General features: G+C 41.9%; 1 protein-coding gene across 4 annotated transcripts in view; it reads right to left on the bottom strand.

The window, feature by feature from the left end:
• Window positions 1–23,264, bottom strand: part of LOC127592243 (gamma-aminobutyric acid receptor subunit beta-3-like) — a 62,201-nt gene that overhangs the window by 27,994 nt on the left and 10,943 nt on the right. For 2 of the 4 annotated variants that reach the window (XM_052052813.1, XM_052052822.1), the window contains exons 2-4: window positions 10,461–10,511; window positions 9,228–9,319; window positions 9,049–9,116 (exon numbers count right to left, since the gene is read on the bottom strand). In XM_052052813.1, coding sequence (XP_051908773.1) covers window positions 9,049–9,116; window positions 9,228–9,319; window positions 10,461–10,511 — 211 coding nt within the window. Of the gene's footprint in view, window positions 1–9,048; window positions 9,117–9,227; window positions 9,320–9,408; window positions 10,097–10,460; window positions 10,512–23,264 lie in introns of those variants that run through there. The other 2 variants (XM_052052831.1, XM_052052840.1) reach the window with 2 other exon arrangements.

The raw sequence follows: 23,264 nt of genomic DNA, 5'->3' as shown, positions 1-23,264 counted from the left end.
TTTCTTTGGACTTTTATTTTGCGTGATGTATCGCTGGTTAGCGCATCAACCTCACAGTGCAGAGGTCGTGGGTTCGATCCCGGCTCTGGCCTCCCTGTGTTGAGTTTGCATGTTCTCCCCGTGCCTGTGTGGGTTTTCTCCGGGTACTCCGGTTTCCTCCCACATTCCAAAAACATGTATGAAAGGCTGACTGAACACTCTAAATTGTCGCGAGGTGTGAGTGTGAGCGTGGATGGTTGTTCGTCTGTGGCAACCGGTTCAGGGTGTCCCCCGCCTGCTGCCCGAAGACAGCTGGGATAGGCTCCAGCACCCCCCACGAGCCTTATGTGGATAAAGAGGATCGGAAAATGGATGGATGATGTATAGCTTCATAAAATGCTCAAAAAGCCAAAGCAACGAAACAGTCTTGAGAAAAAGGAGACACATACCAGTCGGCAAAAAGTATTTGTAATTTTTGAGGGTCAAAGTGACACTTATTGAATGGCTTATTGTTGCAGTTCATTTACAAGACTGCACAGCTTGTCTCTTTTAGGGAGAAGGGTTTTTTTTTGGCTGCAATCATTGTCATGTTAGTCTTACGTAACACTTACTTGGTCACATGCATTTGCAGCACAACCAAAGTCTCTACTCCGGTAAAGAACCACGCTTCCTGCTAATATCCACAATCGTTTTAGTGCTCGTTCATTATGGAACACCGTGAACACTAAAACTGAGATATGCCATCGTACAGTATTTACAATCAATAGTTACAACCCTCTTTGACTCAAACATTCAATAAATAAAAAAAATATAACACCCTGTGCACCGTGTAAACCAGTCACAGATATATTGAAGACAATAAAAGTCCATCTCACAACATTACGCTCTCGGCTCTCTCTCCAGCAATCTCTCTGTCTGCCTGATCCTTCAGCTGGCATTCGAGACCCAAACCGCAAGCAATTGTTCACAAAATATTCTTGAAATAAATAAGCATTTCAAGATTTAACAGAAAAGCATGAGCATAAAGGTTCATGTGCAAAAAATGACATCCATAAAATATTATACTCAAACAAAGATGAAAGATTCCTGTTGTCATGGCAATCAATCAAAGGTAATATGAGCCCCGGGGCATTTGCACGCTTGTGAAGCATAACAGTGTTGATGTTTGACTTTAATTGAATCCCACTTGAAACATAAAGCATAAAATGAAGATTTGGGGTAATAGCAATGATTCTGACATGCAGACGATGCATTTGTAACACGTGTCAGTCACGTGACGTCATCCTTAGCAGATGTCTCCATCAAAAGACGACATACATCACCTCATTACCCCAAATGTTAACCTTTGTTATCTCTTCCCTCCTTGACGGAATTTCTGATGGGAAGTGCGAGCATATAAACAGAGGAGTGTGGATTCCATTTCTCAATATTTTTGCCACTCAATGTTTTTAAAATTTTGTGTCATTTGCCATCAAAATGGGCATCCATCATTGATGGAATGCCCACCTCTCTTTTTTATACAGTGCTTCTCTTTCTTTCTGAAAATACGCCTCCTCTCAACTGACATATGCGGTGAAGTTCTGACTTCATTTAAGTGTTTCGGGTGGCTGTGTATCCTTCTTGGATACACAGCTGTATATACTTAATATATATCCAGTCACTGATTAAGTAGCCTGGCATTTTGTTGCTTACTCTCCGCTGTAACACAGTTCCAGCCAGACCCATGTGACAAGTATGCTGTCTCACACAAACATTCATTTCAGTGTTTTGCGACTGCATTTCGATAGCTTAGCAATTAGCATGGCTTCGCTGTCATTCTCCTTACTTACTACTTGCCGTAACTCTCTGACAATAATGCTTTCAAATGATGATGATGGTAAAAAGCTGCACTTGAACATTGCAGCGTTTTCGCTGATGCTATGTAGACACCGGATGCAAAGCGAACTGTTGCCTCCATGTCATGTTTCGTCACTTTAGCTTTCCAAAGTAGCGTGCAACAAGCATTCCTCAATATGAACAGTGGAAAACAGCAAGGTGATGTCTGCTTAACAAGTTTATCATGTAGGGTTTTTTTTTCTACTTTCTCTTTGGAGTTGGCCATACATTTATGGCATTTCTGACACACTGAGCAGTGAGTACTAAGAGAGATACGACGACGTAATTAAAACGAATTATTACAATTGGCCTTAATCTGCACCTTGGGGCCAATTCATTCCTGAAATATATACTGGCTATACCAGTGGTGGGCAAACTACGGCCCGCGGGCCGGATCCGGCCAAAGATTGGTGCACAATTAAGGTTTGATTGCATTCATTTCGTTTGGACTTGTAATGACAGGTATTTCAACACCAGGTGGCGCAGTTACTTCAAGTTGCAGAGCACAGGGAGGGAGGGGAAGACGAAGAAAGAGGGAGAGAGTAATGACCATGGAAGGGAAAGTGATATGTATCTGATTAAACGAAGCGGGTAACAAAGTACGAAACACTCAGGAGACGCCTGGAATCGGAAAGACTCAAATCTACGAGACTTTGAAAAACAAGGAAGCGATTCTTACACAGTCCGATTCCGGCAATTTCCATGCTCAGAGTGAATTGCTTGTGGCTCGAGTAAATGAACAGTTCCTAGAATGCTTTGATTGTTATCAGGTTAAAAACTTTCCGCAAACTGGACCGCTAATAAGAGTCGGAGAGCAATCAAATGTGTAGAGCGTGAACAAAAGGGGGCTCCGTACACATCCTTGAGGAGAACCGGTTCTGAGTGTGATGGTGGTGGAGAATGTTACATTATTACTTGCATACAAAGACATTGTGCTATCTTCTTTATTTTGGCCCGGCCCTCCACAATATTTTCTGCTTCTCATTTGGCCCCCCGGGGAAAATAATTGCCCACCCCTGGGCTATACCGTGCACCCTTACACTGTACATAATTTCAAATGATGACTTCTACAACATTCCAAAAAAAAAAAAACAATGCCCCATCATTGGTGCACTATTTTCATAAAAGGCCAGAAGGTTTCCCACGTGGTCCTTGGGGTCTACCTTGTGCCGTGAGCACCACATTGCTAATCTGTCCAGCACACCTGCCACCCAAATGAGGATAAGCTGTCGAGAAAGAAGTCTGGACAGTGTTTATAAAGTCATTCTTTTCCTTTTGGTCACATTTAGAACCTTGAGATGGTGTTCTTAGTAATTCTCAAGTTCTTCAATCCCTGTAAAAACACCACTGGAACATCATCCTTCAGTACATTGGGATCAGCACGTAGCTTTCACCTATTCTAGATTCACAGCCGACACTTTATCCAACAGCATTTGGCCTCTTGAGGCCAATTACATCCCATCAGTCTGGAAGTAGGATGCTGGATAAAAGACATGTGGGTATATTAAGCCACACTGTAGAGAAAAGATCTGTGAGACCTATATACAGTAGGATAATGATGGTGACACAGTTAGGGCCTACACTGGTGGGCATACAACGGTTACGGTAACTTGGTAACTGTATGAGCTGATATGTTGTAACCAAATGATGCCAGAAAAGCCCAACACGCCAAACAGAGGTAAAAAACCAACAACCAACAACAAAAAATCATGGTGTGAGAAAACCAACTAACTAGTCGGAAAAAAAGGAAAAAAATGACAGCATGAACATTTGGCGAACGAGAGATGTTTTCAGCCCTCCACAATGAATTGCTCTCTCTTTCGCCTACATGCAGCCGTGGGATGACTTGCTTGTTCATCCTGTTAGTGTAACTTGGTGCTCACCGTTTGCCCACATGAGGGTCTGTTAATTAATTTCTCCTAAAACGGGAGCTAGTACATGTGATGGGATCAGAAGCTTTGATAACTTCCGACAGAAAGTCCTCGACATTACAGTTGGAGTGTGTACATTTATGTCACACGTAAACCAATGACAGTGCTATAACGTTCATCTTTACAATTTCTAATCTCAAATATATTTGCAACTTCTTCAAAGAAAATGTGCACAAGTGACACAATGATTGAACTCGTTTTGAGAAATTCAATTTGATATGAAAAAGGTACCAAAGCAACGGAGAAAAAAAAGAAAAACAGTAACAAAAACCTCGCTTCAGGTCCTTGTGGTCGACCTGCAAAAAGGCTCCTTAAAATTAGCAAGCTGCTTCTCAAAATAAAGTTATTGATTAGCACAGCTGCTCCTCAAAAAAGAAAAGTATTTTGAGATTTGTGCTCTAGAGGAACATGGGGTAACGCCATAACACACAACAGTGATAATGATCAGTTTTCTTGTTTTTGCTAATTGTTCAGGAACGTGTATATCAAAGCTCTGTAATTGAAAACGATCTTTTTAAACGCGAACGGAATTACCAGCGGCTGTAGTTAACCCTGCTCCCTCCGTGCAGGACTCGGGAGGCGGGGAGTGCGGCGGCCATGGATAGTTTCCTGATCAGCGGTTGTGGAAAGAGCGCCGCTGGTGTGTGAGTCTCTCTGTGATGAAGTAAAGCATATTGCTGCGACATGCATATATGTTGCACTATTCAAACGAGTTCTCGCAGCTACTGCGGCTGCTGTCTTCATGAACGCATGAGCCGCTAATTATACTTTGGGTATGTCAGAAGGCTGGCGTTGTCACTGGCTCAGCGCAAGTCGTAGCTAGGCCTTTGGCGCCTGCGGTAACTAAAACCGACACACTTCACCGCCGCTTTTAGTAACATTTTGACTAAAGGTGAGTTAAATAATTAAGATAACTTTGTCCTCTTTTGAAATCAGTGACAATTATTTGACAGCTTTAGTTAGCCTACTAAAAATTACCACAAAAGGTTTATAACATTGGTTCTTGCTAAGGTGCTCATTTGAGAAAACTCTCCTCTTTCTTGAGCTAGATATACAGTAGTCCTTCAAAATCCTTCTTGAGGATTATTATCTAACAAGTGAATCATCTAAACACACTGAGAACAATCTATATTTAATAAAGGTATCAAATTCCGGAAGGTAAACATCCTGCCACATTTTGGCCTAAGCCACAGATGTTTTTACTCAACAGGGAGACAAATGAGCGTGTTTACTTGCCAGTTGAGTACAGTAAAGGTACATGTGGCTAAAGCCAAACTTCGGCAGCGTTCTACTTTCTGGCGCTGGATTTCCTCTCTCTGATATTGAATATAGCTTTCCATTTCAACTGTTTCCTTTCAAAGTGTCTTTATTGTAGTTTGAACACATCCAAAACTTGTATTATCGGTAAGTGTATTTGTGTAATTCCAAGGTCACTGGTCGAAATTCATAAACAAACAACCTTAACCTTCTGACTTATGTTGAAGGATGAAATGCTATCTGCTCAATTGGCATTGCACAAAGGCTATTAAAGCCTTTATTTTGTTTAATGCCTTATATTTTTGATAAAAGAAATGCTGAGTTTAAGCTAAAATGTATATTTGTGTTCATTTGCCCCATTGAAAATGTTTCTAGAGAATAATATATAGTTTGCTGCTCATAATAGCTTTTGATTATATAAAAAAGGAAACCAGCCAGTTGTTCATTTCGAAGTGAAATGTAGGGAGTGAGAATATAGTTAATCCGAATACACCATTATTCTATAGGATTTCCAGCAGGATACCCATACACTGAAGTATTTGATTCCTGCAGCCTTAAAGTCTGCCTCCCTGTTTTAGTGTTTACTAAACTCTAGTGTCAGGTGCCTGTGATTAACCCGCAAGGAAAACAGCGTCCAAAATTACTAATTTGCTCCTCGAATTGAGTCTATTATGATCAAAATTGCTTCTCTTTCTGATGAACACTTGAGGATACAGAAGTGTCATTCAAAAGAGTGGCGGATGGTTTTCGGCTCGTATTTTCATTTGCTTAGTGTGATCACCGCCTAGCTCATCAGGTTCCTCCAATCTATTTTGCCTGGCTCTGATCTTGTCCCCACATGCCCCCAGTGACACCCCGAACAAATTTCCGAGGTAATTAGTGCACCTCATCCCTTTTCACATCTGCTGGATGAAGAGCTTGTACCACCCTTTAAAGGGCAGCGGGAAAGCAACATCGGCGTACCTGCTGTGCCAGATGCTCTCACTGTGCCGTTTTCTGTTTCAATAAATATTTACAGCTCACTCTCTCCCTCCCTCTTCCTCTCTCCTCCCATATTTCTTACACTCTGGATTTTCTGCCAGAGATCTGCAGTTCATTTAATCAACATAGGGCAGAATTGCAAAGAAGGAAAATGTCGACAGAATATACAGTGCACTCACTGGCCACGCACTTCATTAGGATAACTCCAACGAGATCCAAATCAGCTTTATCAAAAGTGACTTCACGCTGAGAACTGCATCTGCGATTTTGACATGACTATTTAGTAGGCCAAAGATGAGAAAATTCAGTAAAATGCAGTTCAGTTTTCCAGTGGTGCAAATTCCAACCTAAGTAAGAATTAACATGTTGCTGAATGAATCCCTCTGTAAAACTGAGTGGCATTATTTTATCATTATCCTTTGCTTTGCAGTCGATTCAGAGTGTACTAAAACTTTTTGCCTTGTGGGAGGAAGCCGGCATACCTGGAGACAACCCACACTAGCACAAAGAGAAAATGCAAACTCCACATCGAAGGCAGAAGTTGAACTGTGCAGCTGTGGCTCGCGTTGAAGGTGCACGATTTTGCTCTTTTGTCAAACAGGTATTTGTTGTTTTATTTATGCGGTTGTGTCGTAGGTGTAGTTCGCCGTGCATGACTCCCTTACTGTGTAGCAAAACAAGGTAGTCAAAATATTAGAAACAGCTCTCATATTCCCAACTCCAGGATTTTCATGCTTCGCTAACGACACCAATCAAAAGTGAGCTAATTAGCCTTGTAAAGGCAGAATATTTGATAAAGCCTTATTGTGGATTGGTACCATATGAACAGGAGGAACGAATCAACTAGAATTGATTTTTTTTTAGGTTGATCTCTTTAAATTCACACTTTTTTGTTTGTTCATCCACATGATACTAAAACCATTTTGTTTCCTGGATTTGTGTGTGTGTGTGTGTGTGTGTGTGTGTGTGTGTGTGTGTGTGTGTGTGTGTGTGCATTTGCATACCTGTAAGAGTGAATTCATAGACCTATTGGCAAATGTTTCAGTGGAAATATTTTACATTGAAATTCTCTGTTTTTATCGTCCGTCTGCCTTTTTTGTTTGTCTTTTGCACGGCAAGCTGTACATGTTTTGACAATTGCTGAACTTCAATAATCAGTTTGTGCATAGTGCCCACGGGCCTCTCTGTTTGGATGGTGAAGTGGATTTAGCGGTGAGAAGTGTACACAAGCAAAGTCAGGAAAGAGGCCATTTTGAAAGGGTTTTTACTCCAGGGAAGCGACTGAGAGCTGCGGCTGTGCTGCTGGCTGTATAAAGCATGACAGTATCACAGTGGTTATTTCTTTTTCTCTGAAGACCCCTCACCCAATTTAATGGCAAGGCCATTATTTTTTTTTTTTTATTGGGTCGAGAGGGAATGTGAAAATGAAAATTTTGCACTAGAGCTAGACGCATGTAACTCAAAAATACATATAACAATAAATGATAGTACTGAATTAACTACGAAACAATAATGAGGCCAAATTGTGTTATTACACCTCTAAAGTAAGCAAAACATTCACATGTCCCGTTTGGCCGATTGGTTGCTCAATAATTTCCTGTACAAACTCTCTTACATCAGAAGCGATAACTCTGTAATCATGGTTTTGGATCCCAGTGAGGTTATAGTGAGATACTGACTGAGTCTAATCCGCTCATAAATCCCAGAAACACTATTTATCAGAAGAATTTAGCGGCACATAAATGTAATCTTACTGGATGCAGGGGTTGCTATTGGGGTAAATGGTTGAAAGGTACAAGCCAGCAACCACCTGGTGAAGTAACCATCGAGTCATTAGTATTGATCAGAGCCCACCCACGCAAACGTCCCTTTGCAGTCCACCACATAACCAAGCTGCAGTGGTCTGATGTGTTTGAGTAAACAAATCATTTCAGAAGCTCATGGGCCCAGGAGTCGGACAAAAGACACCTTGCTTCCATGTACCGCACACATGCAATGGCCCTTGTAATTTGTCAGCGCTGGTCTTACTTATTGCATGTAATTTTTTTATAGCTGTACCTGAACCACACATATTTGCTTAAGTCTTTCAATTCACACAAAGAGCCTGCAAAACCAGTCAAAGGGGCGAGACGGTGCACGACGGAGCAATCATATTTCTGATGCAATTTAGGTCATTGTCTGTTTTCAGAGCAGCCTCAAATGTTCAAGAAGAAGAAAAGTACGTACAATAAACGTCTCAGCACAGACAAGCAGCACCTCATTAGTGCAGCCAGTCGGAATTGTGTGATAGCTGTCAGCTGAGTGGGTCTCCTGAGAGTATACTCCTATACAATTAACTCTCGCTCAAGAGGTTAACAAGCAGCCCCAAGTGTGAGCTATAGGCTTCCGTCGGCTACTAGTACTCATTGCAAAGGTTAGTAAGATTTATATGCTCCATGTAGCACTATTTTCCCATCAAATAAAATGTTTATTTTGGATGTAAATCAAGACTACTCTGCTGGACGGCACTTCGGTTGTACCTTTTGCAGGACAAAAGCCAGTCTTCCCAAGCTGGAAAACTCAAGTGTCTGCCAATGTTCCAAAAGACAGCCCAGAACCACACCGGTGATAAACCATAGTCTCAACCCTCATCGAGCCTCCTACCTCCAATATAACATTTCCACACTTATGTGTGATAAAAAAATCTCCATCCCCAGCAATTGCATTATCGCCAGAATTGGCTCGCAGATCTTAAGTTTGAACCTTTTTCTTCCTGGGGCCGATACAGAAGGGAGAATGATGTATTGCGAGAGTGTGAGTGCAGGCATTCAAATGTTCAATGCCAAGAAAACCATCCAATCTGCTACACGTCGCACAGCATAATGGGCTGAAAGGCAATCCTTGATTTACACTGGCACCCGTCACCACTACCGGCTACATTTGTAATTACGAGCGCCGATGCATTTGTGTTTGAGAGCAGGCAAGACGAGGAGCATGGTTTCATGTCAACACAAGCAAGCAGCATTTAGGATGTAAATCCACTCACCATGTTGACTTCAGACACCATATCTATGCTGGCCACGTCTATGCTCATCCCGACCGCTACTGGTGCCCCTGGAAGAGGTTAAATAGCTCGTTATTATGCACACCTGAGCAAAACACACTCAATTAATGCCAAAAATAAAAGTAGAAAAAAATCAAGGTGATGGTGCGGTGGGCGAATACCTCCAAAGTCTGGCCTCAGTCGAATATCGTACCCTTTCAGGAGTTTATCCACCGTCTCCTTCACGAATGACATGTTACCGGGCTCGTTGACACTGAAACGACAAAAGATTCTCGCCGTGACTCGTGCGTCACGCAAACCTGACCAGTAACCTTGACTTCGAGACACGGCGTAAAAGCTCACCTTTTGGCGCAACACACTATGGAGCCGACCACCAGTGCGGACAAGAGGCGGAATTGGCGAGCCTTGCGCAAAGTCAACATGTTTGCAAGCACACACGACGGCAACAGCGAAATACAAGAATCTCCTCGATCAACGCTCTTTCAAATCACAGTCAAATCCATTGATTATCCATGAGAAGAGAAAAGTCTGCTGGAGAAAGAGGGGCGCGCGCTTTGAGTCGACAGCTCAATTAGGAAATATGAGCCGACATCGTTTCCCCGTCCAACACTGGTTCTCTGGTCAGACTGTGAAGGAGCATTTAGCATTCAGCTCGAGCGCATATTGATGAGGAGGGTGGACGAGAATGCCGCTGCCGCCGTTGCTGCTGAAGATGCTGGCGGCGGGGAAGGCACTCGCCTCGTTCAAATGAGAGACGGAGCCTAACATTCGCACGCTGCAAAAAGTGCCCACCAGCAGCACTAACAGGGGCGTTCCTGCTATTTAGCATGTGAGCCACATCAGTTGTTTCCTCATAAAACCTTTTCCGTTTGCTGTTTTTTTTTCCCCTCCTCCTGCCGTTACGTCCAAACTAAGTTTTGGAAGAATGTGTTTCATTCTTGATGTTGGGTGAATGTGTTATTTGGTTGATAAACCTGATGACATCTTCGACTAGTTTGTTTTCTTTTGTGATCAATGTTAACATCGTCACTGAGATTCGTTTTATCTTGACTTCAGCACGTCTTTTGTGGAGACAGTGCCCCACCCCCCTTCCTCCTTGACACTTTTTACAGCGTTCCTAACACCATCTGCAAAGCCCCCTCCCCTTTATCGCCTCAAAAAATGATAGGTGTCAAACACAATCCGGGTTAGGGGGTTCTGGCTGCCTTAATCAACCTATTTGATCGTTACTTGTGATTGATCGGCAAAATGTTTGTTGCCTGGGTTGTTTCATGATGTTGGCTTTAGCCTGTAGCATCTATTATTTATGGTGTGAACTGGAGAATTCCGATAGTCAGACCGGGTGGTTTGGGAGAAGTGTAGTGGGTGTGGTATATGTTTATGGACCTGCTTACCTGCTTGTGTCATAGATGGCGAACAACTTCTTATTTCCGTCAACGGCATTCCTGAAAAAGACAGTTCACACACACGAATTAAGGAGGTGTAGTGAAGCTTTTCAATTTATTGCCTGGATCAATTAAACATCTGCTGTATAGCTGTGAAGATGCCCGCGAATCATTTTTTACTCTTTACAATTTTTGTTCTGGACAGCTCTTGTTATTTTAATCAGAATCAGAATCATCTTTATTGGCCAAGTATGTAGAACACAAAAGGAATTTGTCTTCGGTATATTAGTATCATCATAAACAAGGACATGACAAGTAAGTATGGAAAAATAAGTATGGAGGGACATTTCGTAATGTAACTGAAATGTAGTCTCTCTTCGTCTTCAAGTCTAAAACACTGGAACAAGTACAGTGTGCAGAACAAATATAAAAGTGATTTTTCCCTTGCATCCACAAAAAAAAAAAAAGAAAATGCCTCCGTGCTCCCTCCCCTGTCCTTTCCTTCTCTCTCCCCCGATCAATGGTCACTCCAGAGGAGCTCTCCACTGCCCACGCGGTGCTGAAGTCAGTCTCCCTCCCCAGAGGAAGCAGGCGCGTGGTTCTCTCGCTCCGTTTCGGTCTTCATTTATCCTCGAACGTATTTTATAAAAGTGAACGGCAGGAGGATACATTTCAAACACCAAACTGTATTCAACGAATCATGGAACACGGCTACCCTCTTATGGCAACCAACAGGATGAGTTTGCTGTGAAATTGCCATGATTCGGTTTAAGGACCAACAGGTGGCACTGTAGGGCTCCCCTGGCAGCTGCACACCTGTTGGTCTTAGGTAATCAGGCCTTTAAAAGGACTCCCAGCCCGAACACTCAGTGTTGGGTCATTGTTGCTTCTTGCTACTGTCATGTGTGTTGCTGTGTGCTCTTGGTTTCTGTCATGTTTAGTTGATTGTTATGTTTTAGCTTTAGTCATGGTTTTTGTTTGATACTTTGGACTTTGTGTGTTTTGGATTTAGTTTTCATTCATTCATTCATTCATTCATTCATTCATTCATTCATTCATCTTCCGAGCCGCTTGATCCTCACTAGGGTCGCGGGGGGTGCTGGAGCCTATCCCAGCTGTCTCCGGGCAGTAGGCGGGGGACACCCTGAATCGGTTGCCAGCCAATCACAGGGCACACAGAGACGAACAACCATTCGCACTCACACTCACACCTAGGGACAATTTAGAGTGTTCAATCAGCCTGCCACGCATGTTTTTGGAATGTGGGAGGAAACCGGAGCACCCGGAGAAAACCCACGCTGGCCCGGGGAGAACATGCAAACTCCACACAGGGAGGCCGGAGCTGGAATCGATTTAGTTTTCTTTGTCTTAAATACAATTCTTCAAATACACCCTGCTCCTCCCTCCTGCCTTCTTTTTGGGGTCCACCACCACCACGCAACGTGACAGAAATGGCCTATTTACCCAGAGGTGGTGATGGACTTTTTTTTTCTCGGCAGCTCTAACACCATACAGAAAATACTCACAAAAATGCGGTTTAATAATTCATTCATTCATCTTCCGAGCCGCTTGATCCTCACTAGGGTCGCGGGGGTGCTGGAGCCTATCCCAGCTGTCTTCGGGCAGTAGGCGGGGGACACCCTGAATCGGTTGCCAGCCAATCGCAGGGCACACAGAAACGAACAACCATTCGCACTCACACTCACACCTAGGGACAATTTAGAGTGTTCAATCAGCCTGCCATGCATGTTTTTTGGAATGTAGGAGGAAACCGGAGCACCCGGAGAAAACCCACGCAGGCCCGGGGAGAACATGCAAAATTAAGCCTTCTACCAATATACCACTAAATGGAATCCACATTCATAAAATAGTTCCCACATAACGTTTAGTAGGCCTTTACAGCCTAACATTGGAATTTTCAATTATTAAATGTATACAAATTAAAGGTCATTAATGCTATAGTTTTATTGCGTACGTTCAGGTTTTTGTGAGAAGAAGAAGCAGAAGAAGAATACGTTTTTTAACTTGTTAAAATGTTAGACGATATATGTTAAGTTTTAAAGTTAAGATTCTGAAATAGATAGTTATGCTATTGGATAAATCATTCAACTGATACTGCATGTCTGTTTTTGTAGCTTCTACAGTAGCTTATACTTTATATTTTGGGCTGTTTTCATTCTTACCGGCCCATCATCAGATTATTTAACCTGTTTTTAATGTCAAAATAAAAGATTAATTTGAATACATGCTCTAACTAATTACACGAGGCTAAGTAGAGCATTGCGTTTGAAGGTTTCGAACAAAGTCTTGTGACTATATGACCACCCTCTTCCCTTCCTTTGCGTCCTTTCCAACCAACGGGAAGAAGCATTTATGAGCAAATTATTGACCTCCATTGTAGCACTTTTATTTCTTCATCCACCACCAGTCGGCGTCAAACCGAACGGCAGCGACTAGCGGGGAGTCTCTCCGATGTTCTCGGAGAAATAGTGCCGGAGTCCAGCTGAGGAGTAAGGAGTGCGACCTCACACGAGAGAGATGTAACATTTTACCCCAACCGCGTCTGACAAGTAGCGAAAGGAAGGAGCGGAGCGGAGAGCGAGAGGGAGCGAGGGAGGCAGTGCCAACAGACGAAAAGGGGACAAGCGACAAGCCCGGGAATTCGGCGACTGGACCGGTCCAGAAGATCTTCATCCCTCCTCGGGGAGAAGGACGGAACAGCCCAAACAACTGCGAAGAATGGAGCAGCATTCAGGTATTTTTGCTCCCCGTCTCTCTACAATTGGAGCTGCTGTCAAATGGCGGTGTGGATTTTGAGGAGGTTGCGAACGAAGAGAGTGTAGGGGCACGGAGATGCATGGCTTCAAGCAGAGGGAGTGTGATGGCCCCGGAGTGATTTTTGTGCTGGATGTGTTACCGTGCTGCGGCGAAATTATGTCCCCCGTTGGTGCATGATGCCAAGTGTGGCGAGACGTTAATGAGTTACAGCCTCACTGAGAACAGGTTTGATAAGTGATTCCTTTGAGGGGGAAACAGTTGATCAAGTTGGAGAGTCTCTCTTGAGTTGACAAAGATGTGTCGGGCAAAAGGTTGAATTTTGTGGTGCACTTACGTGTGTTGTTATTTGTGCATATTCCAGCAGCAAAGAAAGTGAGCAGGATGTCAGCCTGCATGGCGTGGCTTCGACTTACTCTCCTTCTGGGTGGATGCCACAATAGGTAAACTAAACTTGAACTCGAATGCATCACACCCAAACAAGCATCCTTACATCCACTGTACCGACTAAGTATAGATTTCCAAAAGCAACATCGACTGCAAGGAATTTAGGTGTACTAATCTGATAAAGGAAGTGCATGGATGTCAGAGGACAATTTGCTGAGCTTTGCTTTCAGCTCTGTCTCCTTCTTACTGATTGATGACGTATCTACGCTGCAATGTTAGACCCTGCCTTAAGTGCACAAGGATCCTTGGCCGTGCTGTCAGTAAATCAACAGAATAGTCCAATCTCATCAGTGGCTCATCAAACACCTTCAAGTATGACTCAGGAGCATGCATTAAATTTTGTCTAGGTAACTGTTCCACGTTATTTTTCATGTAGTCCCAAATGGGTGTCACCCAAAGGAGCATCCAGTCTTCTGATTTTGATGAAAGATACTTTTGAAATAGATTTTTGGAAAACATTTTTACAAGCTGAAGCTGAAATTGTCCCAACTTGTGGTTACAGGCAATGCATGCGCTTAATAATTCAACACATCTGTTGGCCAGGCAACATTTGACATGCCTGCACTTGGAACATAAGGTGGTTAACTGACTGGTGTTTGACCACAACTTTCCCCTCGCAGCGGCTGTCAATCCTCCGCAGGGGCTCAAAAGCAGGCGGCCGCCAGCGACAACAGCACAGTGTTCACCAGGATCCTGGACGGGCTTCTTGATGGTTATGACAACAGGCTGCGGCCTGGCCTTGGAGGTTGGAACAGCTGTCTATCTATCTATCTATCTATCTATCTATCTATCTATCTATCTATCTATCTATCTATCTATCTATCTATCTATCTATCTATCTATCTATCTATCTATCTATCTATCTATCTATCTATCTATCTATCTATCTATCTATCTATCTATCTATCTATCTATCTATCTATCTATCTATCTATCTATCTATCTATCTATCTATCTATCTATCTATCTATCTATCTATCTATCTATCTATCTATCTATCTATCTATCTATCGTCTGTATGACATAGATATAGATTGATAGATGGATAGATACAAAAGCAGGTTTATTCTTTTTTATCTATCTATCTATCTATCTATCTATCTATCTATCTATCTATCTATCTATCTATCTATCTATCTATCTATCTATCTATCTATCTATCTATCTATCTATCTATCTATCTATCTATCTATCTATCTATCTATCTATCTATCTATCTATCTATCTATCTATCTATCTATCTATCTATCTATCTATCTATCTATCTATCTATCTATCTATCTATCTATCTGTCTATCTATCTATCTATCTATCTATCTATCTATCTATCTATCTATCTATCTATCTATCTATCTATCTATCTATCGTCTGTATGACATAGATATAGATTGATAGATGGATAGATACAAAAGCAGGTTTATTCTTTTTTATCTATCTATCTATCTATCTATCTATCTATCTATCTATCTATCTATCTATCTATCTATCTATCTATCTATCTATCTATCTATCTATCTATCTATCTATCTATCTATCTATCTATCTATCTATCTATCTATCTATCTGTCTGTCTGTCTGTCTGTCTGTCTGTCTCTCTGTCTGCCTGTCTGCCTGCCTGCCTGTACGTACATTTCTGCATTCTATACGCCTGTCCCTCCGTCCGCCTGTCTGTCTGTGTCATTTGAATTCCACTGTATAGCCGAAATTCTCTCTTGGCACTTCTGAGAGCTTGTTGACATTTTCACTTGTCATTTTGGGAGAAATGCAAACCACTGGCGGGGGAATGCTTGCGTCACTCGCTGCAAGCACAACCTGAGTGTTCTCATCACAATGTTTGCCTTGACAACAGTAGCAAAAGATTTGACACACGCTACCATTTATAGATTTTTTTATATGAGGTGAGGAGCTGAAAGCTTTTGATTTTCACTAACCTGAAGCTAACAGCACATTCATCTTTTCATGTGTGTTGTTATTCCTTGTCCCCGTGTAGTTATTTTATACATCGTGCATATATGAACACATGCACTGTCAAGATGGCTCTATAGAAAGTGAGGCTGCTTTATACTGAACTAGCTGGTTCGCCGTCCTCCGGGCGGCTCATCAGCTACTTCCTGCGGAAGGCTGGTAAGGTGGTGGTTCGCCGCCCTCCGGGCGGCTCATCAGCTAGTTCCTGCGGAAGGCTGGTAAGGTGGGCCTTCGGCCCACAAAAGTGTTGTTGCTTGGTTCAACTTTTTGTTCATCTTCATTGCTTATCGCGAAAATAAAGAGATGTTTAGCTCTACTAAATAACTAACAATTTTATTGCAATGCTTGTGGGTAGACAACATTTTTTCGCTAAGATGCCCGCGCGATCGTAGTGAGCCACTGCCTGAGCGGCGCAGTGGCGGCGCAGTGGCGGCGCAGTGGCGGCGCGGTGAAGTAGGTACGTTTTGAAAAGGGACAGACGGAAGGACAGACCGCGTGCGGGACGACGCGCAATATATATATATATAGATGGCAAAAGCTTGCCGTCACATCCTCGTAACAATCGCTATCCTTGACGAGATAGTACATACAGAGGCAGAAAACATTCAAGGCCTCAGTCCACCACTGGAAAACAAGTGCCGCTTTGTACATGCAAGCAATCTGAGCTTGTGACAAACAAAATGATATGCATCGAGGAGGTTTTTTTGATGGTTTTTATACTCATTCCCACATTTTATGCTGACATCATTCTTACGTCAAGCACCTCACAGTGGAAAAAAAGTCTACATTTTGGGGCCTACATTTTGTTGCTAGAAATGACCCTGTTGTTACTTAAGAATTAGACAGTATTTTTGAACTAGAATCGGGTTAGGGAACTCCGATTCCTCGTGATCGGATGCGTGTTTTAGATCTCTCTCTACTTCAACACACCCTGTTTAAATGCTCATTAGCAAGCTCTCTCGAGGCCTGAAACCATCATGAACAATTGAATCAGGTGTTTGGAGTAGGGCGGGTTCTAAAACAGGCAGGGCATATGGCTCTCGAGGAATCGAAGTTACCTACCCCCAAACTAGAAGGACTCTATTGACACCCAAAGTTTTGTTTTTTTGTTGTTCTGTGCAAAGGCTTGCTTTAATCGCAGGCAGCTTATCAGGAAATTGCTATTCAGCCATGTTTTTATTGAAGGGGGCTTGGCTGTAACTGTAACATATTGTGATAAATTATCTTTCAATTCAGATTCAGCTATTCAGGATCAGGAGTGGCAAATACATAAATACTGTAAATAAATAAATGCATACATACAATAGTTGTAGCTTATTACAAACACTAGGGCAGTGGTTCTTAACCTTATTAGAAGTACCAAACCCAACAAGTTCATATGCACATTCATCAAACCCTTTATTCCTGAAAAATAAAAATTCAAGAAGTGTTCTTTCTGTTTTGCCGGTGCAAGACTAGAGTTGCTCAACTTGTCATGACAAATGATGCAGATAGGATGCTGCGCCCCATCACGTTCCGTGATGCCTGTGAATCCATGTGGTCCGTATTCATTTGCCCACTTTGTTTGTTGGTTTGTTTTTTGTTGCTCGACATAGTTAGCATGTATTAAAACATTCTTAAAAAAATCACACAACGTACTATTACAATTGTCACACGTTGACTACTGAGCGAACTAAATTTCCCGCAGCACTGATTGGACAAGCAATGTAATGCAGCCAGTGATGGCCAAACGAACGTGTCATCACTAATTGACATCTTGAGTCGGATGTGTCTTAACCTCCATGGCAGAGGCTCCATCGAACCCCTCAGACGATTCACCAAACCCAGGTTAAGAACTGTCACGTTCTGCCCGAAGTGATAACGATCGCTCCGTGCAGAACAAGAAAATAAAGAGTTGGATCCCCGGAAAACAGACAACGAAAGAATCTTGTCAAAGCAAAGAGTGTCTTTAATGACAAAAACAGAAAGAGCCCGACAGGGAAAAAACGGTAACATAAAACGCTGGTCAAATAAGGACCAGGAATGACAAAGAAGGAGACTACAACTGAAAATGCTTGCGGAAAACAAGACGACGCGAGGAGGGCCTGAAATGGCGGAAATACGATTAATACAAAATCTTAGAACCTAAACGCGAATAACAAGAGTAATCGGCCGTAAGGCAAAAAGGCAATGGGTCAAATGACAAATAGCGAAATCGAGCGCGAGAGCAATATGGCACGGCGTGGAATTCTCCGGCAGCGAGATGACTGTCTGAGTCTCTTAATAAAAGAGGGTAATCAGCCCGAAATTACGGACAGGTGTGCAGATGGCGGGGGAGAAAACCCGCCACCTGCTGGCGGACACGCGACGTGACAAGAACGACTGCACAAGGGCAAATGCAATGCATTTTAAGTAATGCTTGACTTTTCAATACAGTACAGTAAAATACATCTTCATCCACGGTAATGTGTGTCAAAAGTAGTGAATATAATTTTGTTTTGTCTAAGCCTTCTTTGTGTTGTCTTTATAACATATAGTAACTTGTACTGTATTTGTTATATTTTAGTGCTGCTGCTTTAATTTGTGGAGTAATTCTTTCCAGTTTTTTTTTCATGCTCCCTACTCTTTTTTTTTAATTAATCTAAGTGCTTAGCAAACAGTTGGATTTGCATGAGATAATTTCTTGAATGTATCTTTTTGCTCATCTACAGTAAAAGAAATAAATAAATGCTTCGATCATGTGCCAAACTTAGGCTCAGTTGTGATTCTTTCTCCATGTTCTCTCAACAGAGAACGTCACAGAGATCAAGACAGATATTTTTGTCACAAGCTTTGGCCCAGTGTCTGACACAGAAATGGTGAGTTGTCCTTCATTGAGGTCATTTAGTTGTAGTTAAGTTCTTCCTTCTGATTCTGTTCCCATGATGAAGCTTTAATATCTTGATGGCCCTCTCCAACTTGTTCCAAATGATTAATTTCCTTAATAAACTAATCTCTTGACCTTAATAAGCTAATCTCTTATGAACCTTCAACTGTTGAAGCAAAATTAAAAAACACCCCCCCCCCCTCCCCCCAAAGAGGTGCCTTGTATCATTACATTTTTATGAGGTGGTCGAGTACCCATGACACTCTCGGAAAAGGCAATGAACGAGAAGGATATTGACAGAGGTGTGCATAGACCATGGGTATTCATCACAATCTCGTCTCACGCAGCGCATGGGGCCAATTGTCAGGAAACGGTCTGGATCATTTTCCAAGATCAAGAATACACAAATACAAGCAGGAAAAACTAGCTTGTTTCGTCTTTGTGTCCCAGAGTTTGTGATTAATTAGAGTGTAGTTTGTGCCTTTTGATGTGTGTCCCACATCAAGTGTGTGAAATGTAGGGTTAGTTTGCTTGATGAAAAATATGACCTTTTAAATCTTTGGAGGAAATAAGGGTCATAGTCCAAATTTTACAGGCTAATATTCCTCAGTTTGAGCTCTTCCAATGTCAGTCAGAGTGGATTTTATAAAGCTGAGCGGAAGAACGGTCTCTAATGTTGTTGGTCATATTTTTCTCATTCTCTTTGGTATTTCCTCCCAGGAATACACCATTGATGTGTTTTTCCGTCAGACTTGGAAGGACGCGCGCCTGTGCTTCAAAGGGCCGATGGAGAAGTTGTCCTTGAACAACCTGCTAGCCAGCAATATTTGGACACCTGACACGTTCTTCCTCAATGGCAAGAAGTCCATTGCTCACAACATGACCACACCAAACAAGCTGTTGAGGCTCACTGATGATGGCACCCTGCTTTACACTATGAGGTGGGTATTAATTCACATAATTTATCATTAATGATAGATTTAAAAATAATATCCCGAGCAAAGAGTAGTTCTTGAAAAGAAGAGGTACACTGAAAAGAGTTTGGGAGTCAGAAGACATTCTTTGAATGAAACAACAGCGTCATCCAGTGGTTGTATTTGGAACTGCCCTCAACAATCTCGTTTACAGTAAAAAGCAAAGGGAATAGAGCAATATGCACTTACGACGGCGCATATTCGTTGGAATGACTAATATTCAAAATTTTTTTCCTTAGAATTTTCAGATGCCTATCTCATTCTTATTATTCTTATATTTGTGGTTATGTATTTATTTATTTGCAATTTCAAAAAGCTTTCAACCATTACTGCAATCAGAAAATCAAGGACACGTGAAAAAGATAAATGAAGTAAGACATTCCTTGTACTTTATACACTCCTTGAGTTGTTTTGAACAGACACAGTAATGCAATTGGTTAATCCTGCACTGGTGTGGAATTCAATTGCCTCAGATCAAGTTCGTTCATTTGAGTTATATAATTGGGAGGCCTTCTGCTGCGCAAGATGTGTTGCATTGAAAGAAACATGTCCCATGTGGATTTTAGCACAATAAACAGTTATCAGATCAGTGTAAAGCTCCTGGGAAAAATAAGGTTCCTTAGAATGAGGTTATGGTATTGCTTTGTGCTCCACTGAATCAATAAAGTTCACTGACCTTAAACCATTGCATCACTGAAATTCTGTATATTATCATGTAAAGCACGGGATTATAAAAGATAAGAAATCCTTTATTATTCGCGCAATGGAGAAATTCCCAATTCACAGCAGCAAAGTTATGAAAGGAAGAAGTAGAAGAACAAAATACAGGAGCTGCTGGAAAGGCAGCCAATCCCGCGGCGCCATCTTGAAGTCAAAATAACAAAATAACACAACACATTAGAGACAGACAATCGTGCAATCTTAATCACTTTTCCTGCATACACTTTGTTGTTTGAAGCAGTTATAGATGAAAGAGCAGATGATAAAAGTGTCCTTTCACCCTTTATCTGTTATACTCCTTCGTCTGAACTTACTTACTAACTTATAATAATTAATTACAGCCTATGTTTATACTGCAAAAAAAAGAATCATGAGGAATCTAAAACTCAAAATTGTAAGCATCTCCTGCTCTAGTGGAAAATTGCCCTTGTGCAGTTGATGTATTACTAGCTATTTATTTGCTTTTGTGAAGCATATACTGTGTGTGTGTGACAGTGACACACACGCACACACACACACACACACACACACACACACACACACACACACACACACACACACACACACACACACACACACACACACACACACACACACACACACACCAGGTGGGACCACCAGGTGGCGAGGCTGTCATCCCAAGTACAACATGGGAATGAAGAAAATTGAAGCACCATTATTGCCATCAGACGTGCTTCGCTTCTACATTTTTTTTTTTGCCTGTTGTGAAAAGAGTCATTGTTTCTTGTATCCATTTCGCCTCAGACTGACAATATCAGCCGAATGTCCCATGCAACTGGAGGATTTCCCCATGGACGCTCACGCCTGTCCTCTCAAGTTTGGGAGCTGTGAGTAAATGTTTGCTTCACTCTCACATCAGTAAAGTCACACGAAGAATATACGCAAATTGTCTAACGTTAGCTGCAGGTAGAATTCAGACGTTGATGTCAAACTTGACGAACTTCAATTATCGACGTACGTCTTGACAGTTTTGTTTGTCAATTCCTATTGGCAATGAAAAGCTGGTCACTAAATACTGGCACAACGGCTATACATTTTTTAGCCGGCTTTTAATTTAATGTCATTGGTTTGTCCGTGCTGTAATCATAAAATGACATTAAAAAATAAACGTTTGAATACTGTTCGAAAAGGGTGTACGGTTAAGAGTGACGAAACAAAACAGAGCGAATTGTGTCAGAAATGCAATGTTTCCAAGTAGTCATTGACTTTGTTACTTATGAGCGTCATCTGTAGAGTAGTGATTTATTAAAGACAACTAATTGCATTGTGCTCAAATGAGCAAAAACAGGCTAAAGTGTTTTCTCCCACAATCTTTGACTGGGATAAAATGTAAAAGTGTAAGTTGAGGGGTTCGTTCTTTGTCAGTGGATGGCTCTTCTTTGCGAATGACAGATGGAGAGATGGAATCCTTTAATGCAGTTTATTTAAAAAGGAGAAAGAAAAAAAACATCTGCACTTGCGAACGGTCGAACGAGACTCCTCCTTTCCGGAAACACAAAACACTTCCTGGTTTCCTTAACCAATGAGATAATATCAACATAAACTTGTTGAGACAATTATTAAACGGAATATAACCTAGGTAACTGCAACACAAAAGAATATAATGCTCAAATATAAAATGAAAATAATTTAACATAAGCTCACATTCTTCGCCGTCGCACCAGAGAAATGTCCTCATTCTACTTGGATCACTTAATGTAGAATCCCAGTTACAACAAATTAACATTGCACAGGGGGGGTAAAAAAACTTTTTTTTTAAAAAAGGGCATCAGGAACATACAATCATTTCAGAACAAAGTCTTTCAAACAAGACGGAAGCTTAACATCACGGCGGACTGGGCGTGTAAAGGAATTGGAACTCAAGCCCAGGGCTGCAGGCAGAGCTGTCAACATTTGGTCCACAAGAGCAGATTTGAAGTGAGGAAACACTTCCAGTGAGAATTATGATTTGTGAGTCTTGTAGTTGAATTGAACTGAATGAAGTTGATCAGTCATTTGAGCTTCGTGGGGAGTCGTACATGCGTAGTGTTGGCAGTCAGTGAAGAAGTGCGGATTACTAAATGTTAACCACACAAATTAGGCCACCCATCAGTAGGGATTGCTCATAATAATTTGGCCTGTGTGCTTGTCCTACTGACGAGGGCGTGTTTAACACTGCAGTGACCCCTGGAGGGTTAATAAAAACAGATCTGGCCAAATGCCACACCTTCCGAGCTTCTTGAGGTAAAAAGATGAAGCGCTTATCTCCAGATTTCTCTGAGACACCGTCCAGCCACTGTCACTGCGTATGTGAAGCACATTTGACTACAATCCAATTACAGTGTACCACTTGGGATCCTAGGGCAAACTCGTACCTACCTGTAATCACCTTAGTGCAATGCCCTGCATGTGAGAAATGTGTGCACTTCAGCAATAATCTGCTGTATGATATTTTAGCAGCCGTTATGCACAAAACATGCTTTTGATGAGGTTTTCTGACCAAAGTTGAAAGGTTCCACTATGTTTTTCTTTTGTTGTTTTTAATTTAGTTTTTTTTCTGGAAGCTTTGATTGGGAAGGCTGTATAATTTTGAAATAAGCAGGATGTTCTCCATAATTTGACATGGAAAAGAGCTTTCCTCTGATTGGTTAGGTCCCAATATGTGGGCAACTTGTGGCCACGATTTATCTTCGTTGTGTTGGCAAAGCAGAAATTCATCAGGTGCTCGGCAGAATTGTAGTTGGCCACAGTGCGATCTGAGGTGGCCATGGCAAGGTGATTTTTCCACCTCCGTGATGAGCCCCGGTGACCTGGCGGCCACGCCGTGACCGTTCTGGCGGACTGAGCAACACGAATAAGGACATTGTTTTTAATATCGGTACAGCTGATGGCCGTTCAGCATGTGCTCTTGCCGAATTCAAATCTGTTCGTTTCTGCACGCCTTTGCCTTTCAAAGGCTATTGTATGAAAATGACAAACCGCACAGATGTCAACGTTAAACCATGTCACAGACTAATGTTGTGCATAAAAACAGTGGGAACATTTGGGATTTTGATTGCATGGGAGATCATTGTCCATTTTAACATT

Source organism: Hippocampus zosterae, chromosome 2 (assembly GCF_025434085.1).
Source record: "Hippocampus zosterae strain Florida chromosome 2, ASM2543408v3, whole genome shotgun sequence".
Taxonomy (NCBI): Eukaryota; Metazoa; Chordata; class Actinopteri; order Syngnathiformes; family Syngnathidae; genus Hippocampus; species Hippocampus zosterae.
Note: the sequence above shows the minus strand (reverse complement) of the source record. Positions and strands in the feature narration are given on the sequence as shown.